Raw genomic sequence first — 20,469 nt, 5'->3', positions numbered from 1 at the left:
ATCGGCCGTGCATTATCATGCGTAGTGGCAATTTTAGCATGTAAATCTTGGTGCCCCCCCCCCCACACACACACACACACACACAAAAAAGTGGGATGCATGCCAGCAAAGCCACTACACAATACATTCACTGCACTATAACGGTGACAAACGGTTCCCACAAACTGTAAGTGCCTACACAAAGCTGTCCCAACGTCTTACCACTGCTACACCTGGCTGACAGTGGAGCCTTGTCTGGCAGTGAAACTGTTAGTTCAGCCTCATTTACTGCCTTTTAAAGAAACATAGCTGATATGGCTGACTTGCTTAAACAAATGTGGTTTCTAATGAACTGTGGCATAAAGGGGACGACAAGCGGATAAGAGGCAATCCGTAATTTCGATTAAGACAATGAGCGAGCGAGGACAGACGTAGTCAATATAACTATTTGTTTGGCACATTTTAAATGTATAGCGACAGAATTCAGAACATGGGCCGTTCTTAGTGTTCTCCCTGTACAAGTCAAAACCGTAGGATAAATAAAGGGGGCATACAATGAAAACTTACAATATTCAATGATTAGATTTATTTAAAACCGGTTATAGGCTACATGTGCACCACCAAGTCAGAACAGTAGGTGAAATTAAGAGGGGTAAATAGACCAAATTATTAGGGTGAGGCACATGGGCTACTAACAGCTTACTACACAACAGACACTTAGTATTACTTTCTTAGCTACAGTATACATATCTCCCTGGCATATTATATAATTTATGCAGCAGCATACAAGACATTTTTGGATTCACCTTGTTGTGCTGTGCTCACTTGAACAGGAAGGTGGCACGGTGTTCCTTCGTGGGCAAATTTTGTCATCAAAATCTGTCATTCTCTGGATATATGGTGCTTTCAAGACAACTGGGAACTCGGAAATAAGCAAGGTCGATTCATGATGATGTTATTGATCTTCAGGTCACAGCTCTGGAAAGAGGCCCGAGTTCCCAACTTACAATTCCGAGTTGGATGACCGTTCAAAACGTATTTCCCAGTCAGAGCTAATTTTTTTTCAGAATTCCCAGTTGTCTTGAAGTCAAATTTTCACAGTTCCGAGTTAGTTGTTTTGAGCGTGGGACAAATCATGCTTCATTTACAGCATGGCCAATATTGAATATTTATCCTTTTAAGCTTGGAAAAGAGACCCATAAACCCAGACTTGGACCACACACCCACTCCTCTGAATAGCAGGCTAGTGATTGCTTTGCCATGCTTGCAGTTAACCACTGATTCCTTCCAAACCACTTATTGTTGAATTAGCAATTTCCAACTTGTTGTGGAATGTTTATGTCCAATGGTCGATGAGCACTGATGTTTTATCTATAATTCCTCTTCATATAAGGATTAAAAAGGATTTGCCAGTAAATTGTCGACTTGATTCATGATGATGACTGCTAGCTAAGGTTTTGAAAGTATGATGTTGACATGATCAGTCCAATCAAAGCTACTGTACATACAGTTGAAGTCAGAAGTTTACATACACCTTAGCCAAATACATTTAAACTCAGTTTTTCACAATTCTTGACATTTAATCCAAGTAAAAATTCCCAGTTTTAGGTCAGTTAGGATAACCACTTTATTTTAATGTGAAATGTCAGAATAATAGTGATTTTATTTCAGTTTTTATTTATTTCACATTCACAGTGGGTCAGAAGTTTACACGCACTCAATTAGTATTTGGTAGCATTGCCTTTAAATTGTTAAACTTGGGTCAAACGTTTCAGGTAGCCTTCCACAACAAGTTGGGTGAATTTTGACCCATTCCTCCTGACAGAGCTGATGTGACTGAGTCAGGTTTGTAGGCTTCCTTGCTCGCACACACCTTTTCTACCCACAACATTTCTATGGGATTGAGGTCAGGGCTTTGTGATGGCCACTCCAATACCTTGACTTTGTTGTCCTTAAGCCAATTTTGCCACAACTTTGGAAGTATGCTTGGGGTCATTGTCCATTTGGAAGACCAATTTGCAACAAAGCTTCAACTTCCTGACTGATGCCTTGATGCTGCTTCAATATATCTACATACTTTTCCTACCTCATGATGCCATCTATTTTGTGAAGTGCACCAGTCCCTCCTGCAGCAAAGCACACCCACAACATGATGCTGCCACCCCCGTGCTTCACGGTTGGCATGGTATTCTTCGGCTTGCAAGCCTTGTTTCATCAGACCAGAGGACATTTCTCCAAATAGTACAATTTGGAGAATTTGTAAGTCGCTCTGGATAAGAGCGTCTGCTAAATGACTTAAATGTAATGTAATGTAAATGTAATGTAAATGTACAATATTTGTCCCCATGTGCAGTTTTAAACCGTAATCTGGCTTCATGGTGGTTTTGGAGCAGTGGCTTCTTCCTTGTTGAGCGGTCTTTCAGATTATGTCGATATAGGACTCGTTTTACTGTGGATATAGATACTTTTGTACCTGTTTCCTCTAACATCTTCACAAGGTCCTTTGCTGTTGTTCTGGGATTGATTTGCACTTTTCGCACCAAAATACGTTAATCTCTAGAAGACAGAATGCGTCTCCTTCCTGAGCGGTATGACGTCTGTGTGGTCCCATGGTGTTTATACTTGCGTACTATTGTTTGTATAGATGAACGTGGTATATTCAGGCGTTTGAAAATTTCTCTCAAGGATGAACAAGACTTGTGGAGGTCTTGGCTGTTTGGCTGATTTTGGCTGATTTTCCCGTGATGTCAAGCAAAGAGGCACTGAGTTTGAATTTAGGCTTGGATGGGTACTTCTAACGTCCCTCTATGGCAGCACCGAAGGGGCTAGAATTTTTAAAGTCTTCCCTTAGACTTGGAGGGGATTTAGTGTCCCCATGAGTGACAGAACACTGAGCCAATCATGGTGCAACGCTTCATATTCTCTGCTTGCTTTCCCCACCATTTATTTTTTGGGCAAAACCTGTGGGGCTCAAAACATGTGGGGCTCTGCCCCACCTGCCCTGAATCACTGGTCGCCACTGATCATGCTGAAACATGATTAATTAGATTAATTGCACGACAATGGACCTTTCATCACAGTTTCTCTGTGCATTCAAATTGCAATCGATAAAATGCTTTTGTTTTCATTGTCTATAGTTTATACCTGCCCAGACAATAATCCCACCACTACCAAGGGGCACTCTGTTCAACATTGACATCAGAAAATCTGCACGGTACAGTTGAAACTGGGATGAATTCGTGAAGAGCATACTTCCCTAGCGTGGCAATTGAAGGTGAGCATTTGCCCACTGAAATAGGTTACAATGCCAGACTGCAGTCAGGCCAAGACCTAGGTGAGGATGACAAGCACGGAGATGAGCTTCCCTGAGATGGTTTCTGACAGTTTGTGCAGAAATTCTATGATTGTGCAAACCCACAGTTTCATAAGCTGTCCTGCAGGTGAAAAAGCAGACTGGAGGTTCAGGGTTGGCGTGGTCTGCAGTTGTGAGGCTGGTTTGGACCTACTGCCAAATTCTCTGAAATTACGTTGGAAGCGTGGTAGAGAAATTAACATGAAATTCTCTGGCAACAGCTTTGGTGGACTTTCCTGCAGTCAGCATTCCAATTGCAAGTTCCCTCAACTTGAGACATCTGTGGCATTGTTTTGCGTGACAAAACTGCAAATTTTACTGGCCTTTTTTTGTCCCCAGCACAAGGTGCACCTGCCACACACATATGCCACACCTGTCAGGGGGATGGATTATCTTGGCATAGGAGAAATGCCCACTAACCGGGATGTAAACAAATGTGTGTACAAGATTCGAGAGAAATATCAATTTTATGCATTTGGGATCTTTTATTTCAGCTCATGAAACATGGCACCAACACTTTACATGTTGCGTTTATATTTTTGTTCAGTGTACTATCCTTGCGCCATCCAAATTTAGTAGGACCTATTATTTTAATTGAAACATATGTGGATCATCACATCAATAACTTCAATATGAGGGTTTATGTAAAACACGTCAGGGAAATGATATACTCCAATTTCAGTTGTCATTACATTTCCATAATTCATGTTAATATCGGAGATGAAATTTCTACCATGGAACTAAAGTTCCATAAAAGCCGTGCAATCCGGATACTTTTGCTTCATTTCCGCCTTGCTGGATATCTGCATGAGGCAACCTCACCAGGCCCTTTTACGTCTCTGAGAAGTGTGGTACAGAACGGCAGACAAGTGAGTGAAAAGAATATACGATTTTCATGCCCAAAATTGCACGAAAGAGCACAATGTCAAACCAACATACGTGTAACATTACTCGTTCGCCTTTGCGTCGAAAGTATATCACCGTTTTTAGTTCAAAGTTGTTTTTAAAGAGTGAATGTTTGCTCCGTGCTCAAATGATTTCATCAGGCGAAGATTGTTAGCGCGATGCTAGCACATGTGCAACATGAATGTCTTATCTAGCTACCCGTTTAGCTTCCTCGCGGGATCACTCAGCGCATTATGTTGCTTTACAATATGTCTAGTTTGCTGTTTAACACATGGCTACTTGAAATATATTGTACTTTTGCTCACAATTTGACGTTGGTTGGTGAAATTGTAACGTTACTGTAGCTAACTAGCTCCCGCTCGTTGGTAGACTAGAGCTGATAGGCTTTTGGGCCTAGAGTGTAGACTCGTTTGCATGGTCTGTTTATTTTATATTCCTACTAGTTAATTACAGGTAGTTATTTACACCTGCATTTATGCGGTCCATGTGTAACCTAACCCACGTTGCCAACATCACTAGTACCCGTTGACTAACTATTCGTGTGTTGGCAGCAGTGGCAGAAATTCCTTCGTGGTGTTTCCTCTTGCATTCAACGAATAAGTTGATCATGATGTGTTAATGTCATTGATTAATGTAGGATACCATTATTACAAGGCCTTTTGCCTTGTGGGATCTGTGGCCAGACATTGCGCGCGTGGTACCTTGAATCTCATAATTAAATCATCAGTATTACCTGACCAAATATTATGATTCTCTCCAGTGACTTCAGAGTCGTGGGAGACTGCCCCAGCAGTGGCTGAAACGCCAGAAATCAAGCTCTTTGGGAAATGGAGTACCGACGATGTTCAGATCAATGACATCTCACTGCAGGTGAAGCATTTCAATGTTTGACTGGTGACCCTTCTAGGCACTAATTTGTTATTTGTGTAAGCGAGGCTAGAGTCACGTCTTTACAACCCTCATTGTCCTGGTGTGCTAGAGTGCTCGCATAGTAAACTTCTTTGCATATTCATTGGCTGTTGTCTCTTGTGTCCCAGTCAATCACCAGCTCAGAAATATGTATGTATTCCCTTAACCTGGACATTCAAACCTAAATTCTAGGGATAGGAACTAATATTTATGCTTTTTGGTTCACCTCAGGATTACATTGCCGTGAAGGAGAAGTATGCTAAGTACCTGCCACACTCTGGAGGCCGTTATGCTGCCAAGCGTTTCCGAAAGGCCCAGTGCCCCATTGTGGAGCGTCTCACAAACTCCATGATGATGCACGGCCGCAACAACGGCAAGAAGCTGATGACCTGTCGCATCGTTAAGCATGCCTTTGAGATCATCCACCTGCTCACTGGCGAGGTATGTACCATCTCTACCTTATCCAACATTGTTTTTTTTCATCCCAAATAGCACCCCGTTCCCTTTATAGTGCATTACTATGGTCCTTGGTCAAAAGTAATGTACTAATTGGGGAATAGGGTGCTGTTTGAAATGCAGTCTTTGCCTTAAACTCCATGCCTGTCAGCCTCCCGCCACTATGCCGGTCTGTTTCAGTGACCTGAGTATAATCCAGTGGAGGCTCAGATGGACCCAGCTCTAGGAAGCAGGGCTGCCTAAACAAATGGGCAACTCTGTGCCGAAAGGCCTGGAACACACACCACATGGAACTTCTAATGCTTTAAGTCCATGCCTACTCTCCTGTTAGTTATCACTCCAATTTTAGTTCAGTCAGCTGGATGTCTCAAATGTAGGCTGTAAGTGGCTATCCCTGTGATTTGTACCCCTGAATATGGTTTACAGTTGTGGTGGTTGACCTTGTCTCTCCTCTGCCTTGCCCCCCCCAGAACCCCCTTCAGGTGCTGGTCAATGCCATTATCAACAGTGGACCCCGTGAGGACTCTACCCGTATTGGTCGTGCTGGTACTGTGAGGAGGCAGGCTGTGGACGTGTCCCCTCTGCGTAGAGTCAACCAGGTAAAGTAGACTGCCTGCACATTCTGCTCTCCAACTCAGTGCCTGTGTATGCTGCCACTTGTTTCACTGCCAAAAATCTAGGCTGTCACAAGTGAAGTAACAGCAATATGAAAGACTTGTCATTTGTGTACTTGAGGCTAGAGTCACGCCTTTACAAACTCATTGTCCTGGTGTGCTAGAGTGCTCGCAGAGTGAACGTCTTTGCCTATTCATTGGCTGTAGTCTCTTGTGGCCCAGCCAATCACCAGCTCAGATACAGAATGTCCAATTTGACTTGTTTTGTGTAGATTCATAACGTAGTTTATTTATGTTCTGTGTTGTTCATGTCTGCCCTCCGTGTTTTGTCAGGCAATCTGGCTGCTCTGCACTGGAGCAAGAGAAGCTGCTTTCAGGAACATCAAGACCATCGCTGAGTGCCTCGCCGATGAACTGATCAACGCTGCTAAGGTGAGACTGTTTAAAGTGTAGTCTCAAATTCTGTTTCAGTACTTAACATTTGGTTCTGAACCAGTCTGTAGTTTTCATAATGTTTTCATGTTTTTCTAGTGTGCTGTTCTGTTAGGGGGTGCGTTTTTACCTGTTCTCATGTCAATTTATTTGGTTTTGATCAGTGTATTGAATGTTTTGTCTCAGGGTTCTTCTAACTCCTACGCCATCAAGAAGAAGGATGAGTTGGAGAGAGTCGCCAAGTCCAACCGTTAAAGTTTGCTTTCTAGAAGAAAAAAAACGAGGAAATAAATTTGAACTTCATTTGTTTAATGTGGTATGGTGTTTAGTAAAATGCATACTTATAAAGGCATCAATACATGACTGGGTTGAGAAATTAGTCAAAGGTTTAAAATGTATTTGCTCTACTAAATACAAAGTTCTAAACATCACATACAAAGGCTACACTAAAATGCTGAATTTGAGTACAAACTGAGTTATTGTTTTGATTATGTAGGTAGTTGAACTATAGAAATTAATGCAGTGTCTTAATTGCATACTACTGATTTGTAGTCTAATGGGGAGTAGGTCAGTGGAAATGTTTTATCACCAATGAGGACTTTGCAACAAAGTACAAATCCTGGGTATTGTGACTCAAACAGTGCCAGTTTGTTCAGAGTTGCTATATCATGGTCTGGAGGTGTTGAGCAATTGTGTACAACCCTCGGTTATGTTTTTGACATTATGAACAACTGTCAGTGTTTCACTCCATAGGCCTTTCCAATTTGGGCCTTGGTTAATCCACAGGAATAAGTCAACTGTAATGATGGAAATTGTTGAAGGGGACTTCTGAAATCGTTCCTTGAGTTTATTCATTTGACCGTTATCTCAACCATCAGGACATTCATTTTAGTGTGTACAATTCCACAAATCAGTCGTTATGTCCTTGGGGGTATGACAAAGAATATAACAAAGATTATTCATACCTATATAAAGCACGCAGCCAGGCCTGGTGGCAGGATACATTATTCAAAAGCAGACCTTCCAAATCTGCATTTTAGGTTTCACCTGTGTTCTAATCCAACAAACGTGCATTTATAATCCCCTTTACAATAAAGCCATACATGCATCTATCACATTTGCGTGGTGGCATAGGCCTACAGTTGAGCAGAGTTGTTTACTAATTTCCTTCAAATCTACTTTGAACTACATGACTGGAGACGATGTTTTTTTAAATTATGCCCCACGTTTTACTGATTGGCTACTCTGACACTGAGATACAACATCGTGGTTATGCAACAGATAGCACAAGCCAATGAAAAGACACAGATGGTTTTTTCGTTGTCTTTGTTGCCGTCTATTATACAATGACGTTGGCGAGAGGTACTAGGGATTATTTTTTCACGTATGGTGTGCTGTGTAAACTTCCTTCCGCCTACTCTTTGGATTGGTGGATAAAGCTCGTTAATTGAGTACCATTTTTGAATATTCGATTAGTGGTGTTGACGTCAACCGCCTATATTTAACGGGAAGAGACGCTATACTTAAGGTGGGTTTTTTTTCTCAAAATTACCGGGAAGTCACGTGCATCACACTACACTCGTAACAACTTCCGCATTACCAAAATTCTACTCTGAAATAAGCCTCACGTAGCAATTTTTAAAAATAGATTCGAGACATTGCCACCCATACAAAAATTGGCAAGTTATTTTCGTGCGGACAGATTTTTTTGAATTAGTAAAACCTCTCGCTGCGTCTGTGTTCGCAAAATATTGAGTTGAGAAAATGAGAGATTCGTCTTTTTAGTACGAGGCATTTGCTCTCCAAACTACTTTTTCTGTGATTGTATTTAGAAATTTGCGGAAGGTCGATAAAACCATAGATATGGAATCCATTCAATTCAGGACCGGCAACCATTGCAAGTTTACCACTCAAATTGTAAAATGTTGAGGTGGCACGTCCCTTCTATGGCCGCAACAAAACAGCCTACTTGGAGCGCGAATAGTGTGGGTTGGAGAATGGATGAGTATTTAAATACAAGTTGTTATATAGGGACATAAAATGCCCGAATACAGAACACCTACATTCAAATCTACAGCCTATTAATGTTCATCAAGCCACGCTGCTCTCTTTCCACAGTAGGGGGAGCAGTTGTGCAGAATATGCACATTGAACCCTCTAGCCCGGTGTAGTGCCGGGCTCCTTGGGATGTCCCTACCCTAAGCACTGACCTTAACCATACCCCTATCTGACCCGTTTTCAACTTCAGATCTGGGATGTCCCAAGGATCCCATTAAGAATTTCTCTTCTCCTGCCCAACAGTTGTTGATGTCTTTGTAATGTTCACATTTGTATTTAAATATAGTCAATGAAGGTCTATGTGTCTTCTATGGGAGAAGGGCAGGGAATTTAGTAGTATGGCTTCCTGTTGATAAGTAGGCAGAATGAAGTCAGAGACCCTCCGAGCTTGGAGGCCTCACTGCACGCTGTGGGGAGGAGGGTGTAGTCCGTCAGCTTCTGGAAGGCCTGGGGGGCAGGAAGAGATATATAATACCATTTTATTACATTCACATTTATAGGGGGAATCTTTGGCCAAGGACTGCGACGGCTGGATGACAAGCTTTTGTGTTAGTAGTCTACTGTTCATCCGCCATTCTTTATTCTAGCACGCACTTCATCATGCAACAATTTCATGGTATTTTGCATCAGGGAGGAAAATGAAAGAGTTAATGAAATAGAACATCATGCCTATATCATGGCACTCTTGGAATTGACTAGAGGGACTTGTACTGAAAATAAAGAAATGAGTCCCCATGACATTTTCCACATTTTGTTTTGTTACAACCTGATTTTTAAATTAATCAACTTGAGATTTTGTGTCACTGGCCTACACACAATCCAACACATCACTGAGTACCAAATTTCATATTTTCATGCATGGTGGTGTCTGCATCATGTTATGGGTATGCTTGTCATCTGCAATGACTTAGGAGTTTTTTTTATATAAAACTAAATGGAATAGAGCTAAGCACAGGCACAATCTTAGTGGGAAACCTGGTTCAATCTGCTTTCCAAAAGGCACTGGGAGACAAATTCACCTTTCAGCAGGAAAATCACCAAAAACACAAGGCCATATAGTTGCATACCAAGACAACATTGAATGTTCCTGAGTGGCCTATTTACAGTTTTAACTTAAATCTATGGCAAGACTTGCAAATGGCTGTCTAGAAATGATCAACAACCAACTTGACAGAGCCTGAATAATTATTAAAGAATAATGTGCACATTTTGTACAACCTGGGTTTGCAAAGCTCTTAGAGACGTACCCAGAAAGACTCCCAGTTGTATTCACTGCCAAAGGTTAGTGTGTGTAGATGGGTGAGAAAAAAAGCAATTTAATCAATTTAAAATTCAGACTGTAACAACAAAATGTGGAATAAGTCAAGGGGTATGAATACTATCTGATGGCAATGTATTTTCAAAAGGCACAATAACGTGGATATAAAAAAGTACTGCTTAATAAAGTAACCTAAAGACCACTGTTCACTCACAGGAACACTTTCGGGACACTCTTCAGTGGGCGGGTGAAGCAGGTAGTCCACTTTGGAGGGGCCCCTGACGTAGACACAGTTAGCTGCTGCGCCCTCAGGGACCGTGAGCACTTCGTAGTGGTGATCAGTCAGCTGCTCCATCATCTACACACACAGAGGCAGGGCTAACAAGTTTTGCATGACAGCAGCGGCCAGGGTCTGTTCACATTAGAGTAGCCCACACAAGGAGAAACTGAAATGGGCATGAGCCAATCATCTCCGGATGGGGACCAAATAGAGTAGACTAGAGGTCGACCGATTAATCGAAATGGCCGATTAATTAGGGCCGATTTCAAGTTTCCATAACGATCGGTAATCGGCATTTTAGGACACAGATTATGGCCGATTACATTGCACTCCATGAGGAGAATGCGTGGCAGGCTGACCACCTGTTACGCGAGTGCAGCAAGGAGCCAAGGTAAGTTGCTAGCTAGCATTAACATATCTTATAAAAAACAATAAATCTTAACATAATCACTAGTTAACTACACATGGTTGATGATAGTACTAGTTTAACTAGCTTGTCCTGCGTTGCAAATAATCAATGCGGTGCCTGTTAATTTATCATCGAATCACAGCCTACTTCGCCAAACGGGTGATGATTTAACAAGCAAATTCGCAAAAAAGCACTGTCGTTGCACCAATGTACCTAACCATAAACATCAATGCCTTTCTTAAAATCAATACGAAAGTATTTATTTTTAAACCTGCATATTTAAAAGAAATTCATGTTAGCAGGCAATATTAACTAGGGAATTTTTTTTTTCCGGTTCCGGTTGGAGCGAGTGGTCGCATCTGCACTTCGCTCCCGCGGGTAGTATAACTTTTTCATTATATTTCATTATATCACAACGGTTTGATTTGTCTAATCTTAGCAATTTCTTCTCAGCTAGCTACATAGCCGTCTTTGTATCAAAGATAATTGCGTAATTATCGTATTTCGCCGTCCTAACGTAGTCTTCACTAGCCAGCTAGCTAACGTCCACTGATTAGCTGCACTGGAGAAACTATTACACTCAACTGAACGACTTGATTAGTGTAGTGTTAGCTAGCTACATAGCTGTCTTTGCTGTCTTCGTATCATCGTATCCAAGATAATTGTGTTGTTTAGGTTTAGAATGTGTAGTCTTGAGTGATTATCTTAATTTACCGAGGTTAGCTAGCCAGCTATTTGTCGTCCTTAACGTAGGTGACTCTGCTAGCTAGCCAACGCTAGCCAACGTCTTCTGTATAGAACTCAACTACCCTGTCGCATTCACAGGTAGTATCACATTTTCACTTCATTTCATTACAGTACAACGGTTTGATTTGTTTGATCGTAGCTAGCTACTTAGCTAGCTACATAGCCGTCTTTGTATCAAAGATAATTGTGTAGTCTAGAGCGATTTTCTAGGTTCGCTAGCCAGCTATTGTCGTTCTTTTAATGCAACGTAACGTAAACAACACTGCTAGCTAGCCAGCTAGCCCCCGAATAGCAACACTGCAGAAACTATTACACTCAACGGAACGACTTGATTAGTGTAGTGTCAACAACGCACCCACTGCCAGCTGGCCTACTTCAGCAGTACTGTATCATTTTAATCATTTTAGTCAATAAGATTCTTGCTACGTAGCTTAACTTTCTGAACATTCGAGACGTGTAGTCCACTTGTCATTCCAATCTCCTTTGCATTAGCGTAGCCTCTTCTGTAGCCTGTCAACTATGTGTCTGTTTATCCCTGTTCTCTCCTCTCTGCACAGACCATACAAACGCTCCTCACCGCGTGGCCGCGGCCACCCTACTCTGGTGGTCCCAGCGCGCACGACCCACGTGGAGTTCCAGGTCTCCGGTAGCCTCTGGAACTGCCAATCTGCGGTCAACAAGGCAGAGTTCATCTCAGCCTATGCCTCCCTCCAGTCCCTCGACTTCTTGGCACTGACGGAAACATGGATCACCACAGACAACACTGCTACTCCTACTGCTCTCTCTTCGTCCGCCCACGTGTTCTCGCACACCCCGAGAGCGTCTGGTCAGCGGGGTGGTGGCACCGGGATCCTCATCTCTCCCAAGTGGTCATTCTCTCTTTCTCCCCTTACCCATCTGTCTATCGCCTCCTTTGAATTCCATGCTGTCACAGTTACTAGCCCTTTCAAGCTTAACATCCTTATAATTTATCGCCCTCCAGGTTCCCTCGGAGAGTTCATCAATGAGCTTGATGCCTTGATAAGCTCCTTTCCTGAGGACGGCTCACCTCTCACAGTTCTGGGCGACTTTAACCTCCCAACGTCTACCTTTGACTCTTTCCTCTCTGCCTCCTTCTTTCCACTCCTCTCCTCTTTTGACCTCACCCTCTCACCTTCCCCCTACTCACAAGGCAGGCAATACGCTCGACCTCATCTTTACTAGATGCTGTTCTTCCACTAACCTCATTGCAACTCCCCTCCAAGTCTCCGACCACTGCCTTGTATCCTTTTCCATCTCGCTCTCATCCAACACCTCCCACACTGCCCCTACTCGGATGGTATCGCGCCGTCCCAACCTTCGCTCTCTCTCCCCCGCTACTCTCTCCTCTTCCATCCTATCATCTCTTCCCTCCGCTCAAACCTTCTCCCACCTATCTCCTGATTCTGCCTCCTCAACCCTCCTCTCCTCCCTCTCTGCATCCCTTGACTCTCTATGTCCCCTATCCTCCAGGCCGGCTCGGTCCTCCCCTCCCGCTCCGTGGCTCGATGACTCATTGCGAGCTCACAGAACAGGGCTCCGGGCAGCCGAGCGGAAATGGAGGAAAACTCGCCTCCCTGCGGACCTGGCATCCTTTCACTCCCTCCTCTCTACATTTTCCTCCTCTGTCTCTGCTGCTAAAGCCACTTTCTACCACGCTAAATTCCAAGCATCTGCCTCTAACCCTAGGAAGCTCTTTGCCACCTTCTCCTCCCTCCTGAATCCTCCTCCCCCCCCCCCTCCTCCCTCTCTGCAGATGACTTCGTCAACCATTTTGAAAAGAAGGTCGACGACATCCGATCCTCGTTTGCTAAGTCAAACGACACTGCTGGTTCTGCTCACACTGCCCTACCCTGTGCTCTGACCTCTTTCTCCCCCTCTCTCCAGATGAAATCTCGCGTCTTGTGACGGCCGGCCGCCCAACAACCTGCCCGCTCGACCCTATCCCCTCCTCTCTTCTCCAGACCATTTCCGGAGACCTTCTCCCTTACCTCACCTCGCTCATCAACTCATCCCTGACCGCTGGCTACGTCCCTTCCGTCTTCAAGAGAGCGAGAGTTGCACCCCTTCTGAAAAAACCTACACTCGATCCCTCCGATGTCAACAATTACAGACCAGTATCCCTTCTTTCTTTTCTCTCCAAAACTCTTGAACGTGCCGTCCTTGGCCAGCTCTCCCGCTATCTCTCTCTGAATGACCTTCTTGATCCAAATCAGTCAGGTTTCAAGACTAGTCATTCAACTGAGACTGCTCTCCTCTGTATCACGGAGGCGCTCCGCACTGCTAAAGCTAACTCTCTCTCCTCTGCTCTCATCCTTCTAGATCTATCGGCTGCCTTCGATACTGTGAACCATCAGATCCTCCTCTCCACCCTCTCCGAGTTGAGCATCTCGTCTGGATTACTGCAACTCGCTGTTGGCTGGGCTCCCTGCCTGTGCCATTAAACCCCTTCAACTCATCCAGAACGCTGCAGCCCGTCTGGTGTTCAACCTTCCCAAGTTCTCTCACGTCACCCCGCTCCTCCGTTCTCTCCACTGGCTTCCAGTTGAAGCTCGCATCCGCTACAAGACCATGGTGCTTGCCTACGGAGCTGTGAGGGGAACGGCACCTCAGTACCTCCAGGCTCTGATCAGGCCCTACACCCAAACAAGGGCACTGCGTTCATCCACCTCTGGCCTGCTCGCCTCCCTACCACTGAGGAAGTACAGCTCCCGCTCAGCCCAGTCAAAACTGTTCGCTGCCCTGGCCCCCCAATGGTGGAACAAACTCCCTCACGACGCCAGGACAGCGGAGTCAATCACCACCTTCCGGAGACACCTGAAACCCCACCTCTTTAAGGAATACCTAGGATAGGATAAGTAATCCCTCTCACCCCCCTTAAGTTTTAGATGCACTATTGTTAAGTGACTGTCCCACTGGATGTCATAAGGTGAATGCACCAATTTGTAAGTCGCTCTGGATAAGAGCGTCTGCTAAATGACTTAAATGTAAATGTTAAATGTAAATGTAAAATGGAAATTGTGTCACTTCTCTTGCGTTCTGTGCAAGCAGAGTCGGGGTATATGCAGCAGTTTGGGTGGCCTGGCTCGTTGCGAACTGTGTGAAGACCATTTCTTCCTAACAAAGACCGTAATGAATTTGCCAGAATTTTACATAATTATGACATAACATTGAAGGTTGTGCAATGTAACAGCAATATTTAGACTTATGGATGCCACCCGTTCGATAAAATACGTAACGCTTCTGTATTTCACTGAAATAATAAACATTTTGTTTTCGCAATTATAGTTTCCGGATTTGACCATGTTTTAATGACCTAAGGATCGTATTTCTGTGTGTGTATTATATTATAATTAAGTCTATGATTTGATATTTGATAGAGCAGTCTGACTGAGCGGTGGTAGGCAGCAGCAGGCTCGCAAGCATTCATTCAAACAGCACTTTCCTGCAAATCTATTCATTATGCTTGAAGCACAGCGCTGTTTATGACTTCAAGCCTATCAACTCCCGAGATTAGGCTGGCAATACAAAAGTGCCTATAAGAACATCCAATAGTCAAAAGGTATATGAAATACAAATGGTATAGTGAAATAGTCCTATAATTCCTATAATAACTACAACCTAAAACTTCTTAACTGGGAATATTGAAGACTCATGTTAAAAGGAACCACCAGCTTTCATATGTTCTCATATTCGGAGCAAGGAACTTAAACGTTAGCTTTTTTACATGGCACATATTGCACTTTTACTTTCTTCTCCAACACTGTGTTTTTGCATTATTAAAACCAAATTGAACATGTTTCATTATTTATTTGAAACTAAATTTATTTTTATTTATGTATTATATTAAATTAAAATAAAAGTGTTCATTCAGTATTGTTGTAATTGTCATTATTACAAATATGTATATAAAAACCGTCCGATTAATCGGCAGCGGATTTTTTTGGTCCTCCAATAATCGGTATCGGCGTTGAAAAATCATAATCGGTCGACCTCTAGAGCAGACACTAGGGTAATGTGGGCTTATAGGGCTCCAAACTACACCATGATAGTTTAAAACAGCCCAATAAAGCTTGATTTATCCTTTACATTATTCATCTGAGCACAGTGACATAAATACCGGGCTGGAGAGAGTCTTTTGAGGTGATCACTTTGCATGTCTAGAATGGGAGTTTGCTGTGGCAAGCAGAATGTGGTCTGAACATGGGTAGAGAGCTACGGTATATTCATTCACAATCTTTCTCTCGGACACACACAAACACACACACTCACCCGGAGGGTCTTCTTGGCCCCATCACTGTTGCTGATGATGATAGTATCAGGACCTCCCATAGAGCAGATGTTCTTTAGACGAGCTCCCCCACACACTGGCACCGTGGACACAGCAAAGTCCTAAGACGAGGACAGAGATGGTAAGAGCAAAATATAAAATATTGTACACAGGGATATGGTCGTGTACTTGGACATCAAATCAAGTAAGCAATCAGGTAGAGTAGATAATAAATACAATGTAAATATTGCATGTAAAGCAACAACAGGATATCAGACAGATGTCAGACACAAACAAAGCCCTCCACACAATTGCATGCCACACCCTGAGTGATATTGAATATCCAAATCCAACAGGTTATGGTATTAAATACCATTACAAGTCCATTAAAATGTAAATAAACAGACCTGACTGTGAAAACATCATGTCTAGTTTATGGGCGCATGGTAGAGATGTAAGAAGTACACCTGCTCATCCCTGTCGCAACACATGGGTTCTTTCCCAATTAGTCTTTCCTTGATTCCTTTGCCTACCTTTTGCTCAGAACATATTGGAGGAGAAGGTTGGAGGGGATGGACTTTGGATCTTGTCCTCTCATGTGGTTTGAGAAAGGAATCAAGCTATACTCACTCTGAAAGTGTCGGCCAGAACCTCAGCTCCTCTGTAGTTGGTGTGGGAGGAGATTCCCACAAAGAACTCCCTGCCGGTGAAGAGCACGTCACTGCCCTCCAGCGTGGCCCCTGCGGAGCCCCCCTCCTCTGCCCCCATCTCCACCACTGTCAGGTTGAGCTCCGACATCACCCTCCTCACCGCTTCAGTCTTAGCGAGATAGGAGAAAGGGACAGGAAGAGAGGGAAAAGGGGAGAGAGAGAGTTGATTTTCCAGGTCAAACTGACTCTACTGCAAAATTAATCTATAATTAAAACATAATTAACAACAACATAAATCAATAATTTAGACAGAACTACAACATGTTTAGTGGAATGATTCACAACACACACACATCTCCTTCATTTAGGGTAAAAAATAAATAATAATCTGCGATACAGAGAATAAAACATTTTCTCTGTTGTTGTGGTCAGTGTTTACCTCACTGCGTCTCTGCTGTTTGAAAGGCCTGGTGATGAGTGCCGTGTCTCCCTGTATCACAGCTACATCCTCTATCCTCCAGCTCTCTGGTAGCTCCGGGTCTGCAGGGATCTCTATGAGCTGCAGCCCCACCTTCTGTCTCAGCGCCCCTGTCAGCACCCCAAACTGTCGCTGTGCTTTGGCCAGGTCCATCGTGGTTTCCCCGTTTTCAACCTTGTTGTTTTTCTCGTCTTCAACCTTCCCAAAGGTCTCTGGGATGCCCCGCACCACGGCGTGAGTGAAGCGGCCGTACGGCAACACGCTTGCCATAATGTGTGTGTGCGTGTGCAGGTGTAGGAGTACCCTGGCTATGGGCTAGTAGTGGTGTTCAGCCACTACAAGACAGAACAGTGAAAGTGTGTGTGTGCTACTAGATGAGTGGGAGAGAGAGGGTGAAAGTTCTTGTCAGATTGTGTTCCCAACTGTTTGAGAAGCTGCGAGGTGTGATGACAAGACCAGCTGGACACTAAAGGGATGTGATGGAGAGAAGCAGCAACTCTATGGGGAGTCTGTCAACCAGGCAGGAAAACACACAGGAGAAAGTCTTCATCCTTGTTCTTCCACTTCAGTGATCAGCCACTCCAATACCCACCGCATTGATCCACGGAGGTAAATATGGGGAGTTTCAGTCTGATTGCTGTCTGAAAGAAAGGAGGGAGACAAGATTCTCTGGGGCTTTTTGATGAGAAGGATAGGACTCATTAGGTGAAAGTTCCTGTGATCAATTGTGTCTGCTCTACTGCACGCATCTCAGTCTCTTCGACTGTAGGACATACAATAGGCTACTGTCTGGACCATAACATATTTTCGTCAGAGAGACAAAAGTCTGTTTTGTGGTGATGCTGGAGTTGGACAGAGATGGCATGAAAAAAAAGGATAATCTGAAGTGTCCAGTGTCCACCACTATAGAGCCCCCATATGCTACTTGATTTAAATGATTGAGACCAACTAAATAAAAACAATTATTCAGCAGCTAGTCATGTAGATAGAGACACTAGTCTTATTTCAAATTGAACTGTGAACCAGAATTAATACAGATAACAGAGAACTGGACTGGAGAATACAGACAAGGGCTGCATTGTTCAAGGGCAGATTATTTGAGCACAACATCCTACAATGGCAAATATATCGGCTCATTGCCTACAGTTTAGAGACAATCACTGCTTTGTTATCCTCCTTTAGTGAATCCCAGCGGCAATATTTGCTGAACGCAACAAGTGTTGCCGGATTGTCAATATTATGTCCGTATATGTTCACATTCTGCCTACATTTAGTGTATTCTGGATAATAAAGAGAGAAAAAACATTTGATAGCAGGGTGGTAATAACTATTCACGGCGGAATTGAATTAACTATCGGACAATAACAAACAAAAGGGATGTTTCTCAGTATTGATTTTAGGAATGTAGACTACCTAAAACCTAGATTTAGGAATATTTCTCTTACTAATTTATTTCAATGTATTTTTAGCATCCCATGCCAGCCATCTGCAGAGAAACAAGTTGCACGAAAAAACATCTGAAATATTTGCCTGTTAAGAGCTCATCACGCCCAGTGCAATGTCAATATTCAAAAATCTAAGTGAAGATGGAAGCCTACCTTATTATTGTTTTTACAGAGGTTATTCAAATTATGTTCTTTTCCCCTGGCTGTGTCTTCCCTGTCATCGTATCTCGTTATTATCTTCTCTTCTATATGTCCCTCTCCCCGTCTCACCCGTTGCCCTGTTCACCCTTTCATCCCTCCACTTCCCCTCCCCATCCCCCACCAGTCCGTCCTGTCCAGGATTCCACCTCTCCGCTCAACGAGAAAAGTTGACAGTAGGTTATTATCACGATTTGCTTCTTACCTTGTATTAAAGTGCAGATCGAATAGAATTCACCCACCGGATTTCAACTCGCAAATGATTCTGACTTCTGTCACTTTAATAAAGTAGGCCTAGGTTTAACAGCTAATCTCCTTATAAAATGTTGCCCAAATCCGTTGAAATGTTGCTTCTAACGTAAACTCTTTCTATGCAGAATTCATAGTAACAAAGATTGATTTCAAGTGGTCCTCGGAGAGATTATTTTATTCATATTTTCCCCCTGATCCATTGTTTCCAAGTGTGACAACCCCCAACACCCTCGTCTAACTTGTACCCGCCCATTCTACATAATATAAACGTGAACAGTTATATACATTTGCAATGCTATTTTCTTATCGTGCGCTCATCAGATTAAATTGGCCACATTATTAATTCCCAAACTTTCATCACTTTTTTTTTACAGACGCAATACGTTTGACTATTCAATGATTGTGTGTGTGTGTGTGTGGTTGGCCTCTAGTCTTTGTCTGTGAAAAATAATCCGGGCTTTTCTGCAATATGGGTCATATATCTGTGCAACGGGTCCAAGAGAAAGAGATATGACGGAGTCACACAACATAGTTTGTCAAAGTGTCTGTTTGTCTTCATAAATTAAGATGTCGGTGGTTTATCACACTCGAGAGGTTCGTCCTACAAATGTTGAGCATTACTCAGTCTCACATTTGAGACATTCATCTCTGGTGAAATGGTAAACACAGAAACAGACCCACTAGTGACAGATGGCGTGTGTGACCTGCAGACAGGGCAGGGCAGTGCAATGTTCCCGTCTAGCGACTGGCATATGTTACTGCAGTCAAAAATGTCAAAACAGTCCACTGCAGATTTGATTGGGAGTCAGAAAATAAGCTTGGAAGTTCATTTGATGACGAGAGAGAGAGAAAGAGAGAGAGAGAAAGAGAGAGACAGACACACACACACACACACACACACACACAAACACAGGATTAACAAAAGAACACCATCTGTCAGCCCAACTCCAGCCCACACAAAAATCCCATTGAAATACAGTGAAGGATCTGTACTCTACATACCAGCACTAGAATAGGCCAACCAGCCAATCCTCCCATCCCAAAACATTTTTTTTTAACAGAAAATGAAAAACAAGCAGTTCTTATTGGACAAGTTCATGTAGTTCTTCCCTGTTTCACTCTGTTTTCTTCCGTTCTGTGATGTATGAACTTGACCCTAGCCTATCTAATGGGTTTCAGGAAGGCTGGCTGTGTGTGGTGTGCTTAATGCCTGGTAAACTGTTTATCCGGCCTGATCCCACCCCTATCACAAGACTCCTGTCACTTGACTTACACTCCTTGCCCACCTCAGGGCACTCTATAGGGAGTTATGGATAATGCAGTTACTTTCTCTGCCTCTCTTTACTTCGTCTTCTGGTCTTCCTCTTGCGCTACTCTTACTGCAATTATTTCTTTCTGTCTCTTACCTACTCTTTCTCTTTCTTCGTCATTCTCTGTCCGTCTATCTGTTTGTCTGTCTCCCTCCCGTTCTCTCTTTATTATCTCATGCATAAGCTGAATGCAATAAGCTTTTCAGCAAGAAATACTCATGTATAAAATGCATCATGATATACTGTAGGTTACACATACAGTGCATCCTCTCCACTGTTTTTACTGTGTCGTCTGAATTCACATCTGTGGGTGTAGCCTTCATTTTGGACATGTGTAACTTGCCTTGCTATTTTTGAGTCGGTACAATATAAATCACCGCCACCATACAGGTCACATTTAGTTGTTATCTTAAAAGTAAGGCCCTCTGTGTAAATCCATGTCAGTTTA

At 43.2% G+C, this 20,469-nt stretch overlaps 2 protein-coding genes and 3 non-coding genes across 7 annotated transcripts; 4 read left to right on the top strand and 1 right to left on the bottom strand.

Moving 5' to 3' along the window:
- The first annotated feature begins 4,092 nt into the window (after positions 1-4,092).
- Positions 4,093-6,960, top strand: LOC124043649 (40S ribosomal protein S5). Its single transcript, XM_046362451.1, has 6 exons — positions 4,093-4,200; positions 4,998-5,107; positions 5,378-5,587; positions 6,073-6,201; positions 6,550-6,648; positions 6,835-6,960. Coding segments are annotated over exons 1-6 (618 nt in total). The 5' UTR covers positions 4,093-4,199; the 3' UTR covers positions 6,904-6,960.
- Positions 5,167-5,298, top strand: LOC124044793. Its single transcript, XR_006840730.1, has one exon. It is a non-coding gene; the product is annotated as a small nucleolar RNA SNORA3/SNORA45 family (small nucleolar RNA).
- Positions 5,757-5,884, top strand: LOC124044790. The gene has a single exon (XR_006840727.1). It is a non-coding gene; the product is annotated as a small nucleolar RNA SNORA65 (small nucleolar RNA).
- Positions 6,332-6,462, top strand: LOC124044794. Its single transcript, XR_006840731.1, has one exon. It is a non-coding gene; the product is annotated as a small nucleolar RNA SNORA3/SNORA45 family (small nucleolar RNA).
- LOC124043648 (N(G),N(G)-dimethylarginine dimethylaminohydrolase 2-like) lies at positions 6,912-18,731 on the bottom strand. Of its 3 annotated transcripts, none has more exons than XM_046362450.1 (6): positions 18,665-18,731; positions 16,778-17,457; positions 16,319-16,507; positions 15,691-15,810; positions 10,179-10,322; positions 6,912-9,153 (listed from the first exon to the last, which is right to left on the bottom strand). In XM_046362450.1, the coding sequence occupies exons 2-6, from the start codon at positions 17,084-17,086 to the stop codon at positions 9,037-9,039; spliced, it is 879 nt and encodes a 292-aa protein (XP_046218406.1). In that variant the 5' UTR covers positions 17,087-17,457; positions 18,665-18,731; the 3' UTR covers positions 6,912-9,036. The 3 variants fall into 3 exon arrangements, with proteins under 3 accessions (XP_046218406.1, XP_046218404.1, XP_046218405.1); XM_046362448.1 differs by lacking the exon at positions 18,665-18,731 and adding an exon at positions 18,415-18,572; XM_046362449.1 differs by lacking the exon at positions 18,665-18,731 and adding an exon at positions 18,415-18,567 and having other exon boundaries at positions 16,778-17,453.
- Between the last annotated feature and the right edge of the window lie 1,738 nt (positions 18,732-20,469).

The sequence above is a fragment of the Oncorhynchus gorbuscha genome, linkage group LG09 (genome assembly GCF_021184085.1).
Source record: "Oncorhynchus gorbuscha isolate QuinsamMale2020 ecotype Even-year linkage group LG09, OgorEven_v1.0, whole genome shotgun sequence".
Classification (NCBI taxonomy): domain Eukaryota; kingdom Metazoa; phylum Chordata; class Actinopteri; order Salmoniformes; family Salmonidae; genus Oncorhynchus; species Oncorhynchus gorbuscha.
This window is presented reverse-complemented; position numbering and strand designations above follow the sequence as displayed.

Excerpts from the sequence above, each read along its gene's own strand:
- LOC124043649 (XM_046362451.1), top strand. Across the intron at positions 5,588-6,072 it reads TCCACCTGCTCACTGGCGAG|AACCCCCTTCAGGTGCTGGT; the intron begins GTATGTACCATC and ends TGCCCCCCCCAG. Across the intron at positions 6,202-6,549 it reads CTCTGCGTAGAGTCAACCAG|GCAATCTGGCTGCTCTGCAC; the intron begins GTAAAGTAGACT and ends GTGTTTTGTCAG.
- LOC124043648 (XM_046362450.1), bottom strand. The coding sequence starts at position 17,086 with ATGGCAAGCGTGTTGCCGTACGGCCGCTTCACTCACGCCGTGGTGCGG. Across the intron at positions 15,811-16,318 it reads TTCTGGCCGACACTTTCAGA|GACTTTGCTGTGTCCACGGT; the intron begins GTGAGTATAGCT and ends TCCTCGTCTTAG. Across the intron at positions 10,323-15,690 it reads GGGCCAAGAAGACCCTCCGG|ATGATGGAGCAGCTGACTGA; the intron begins GTGAGTGTGTGT and ends CTGTGTGTGTAG.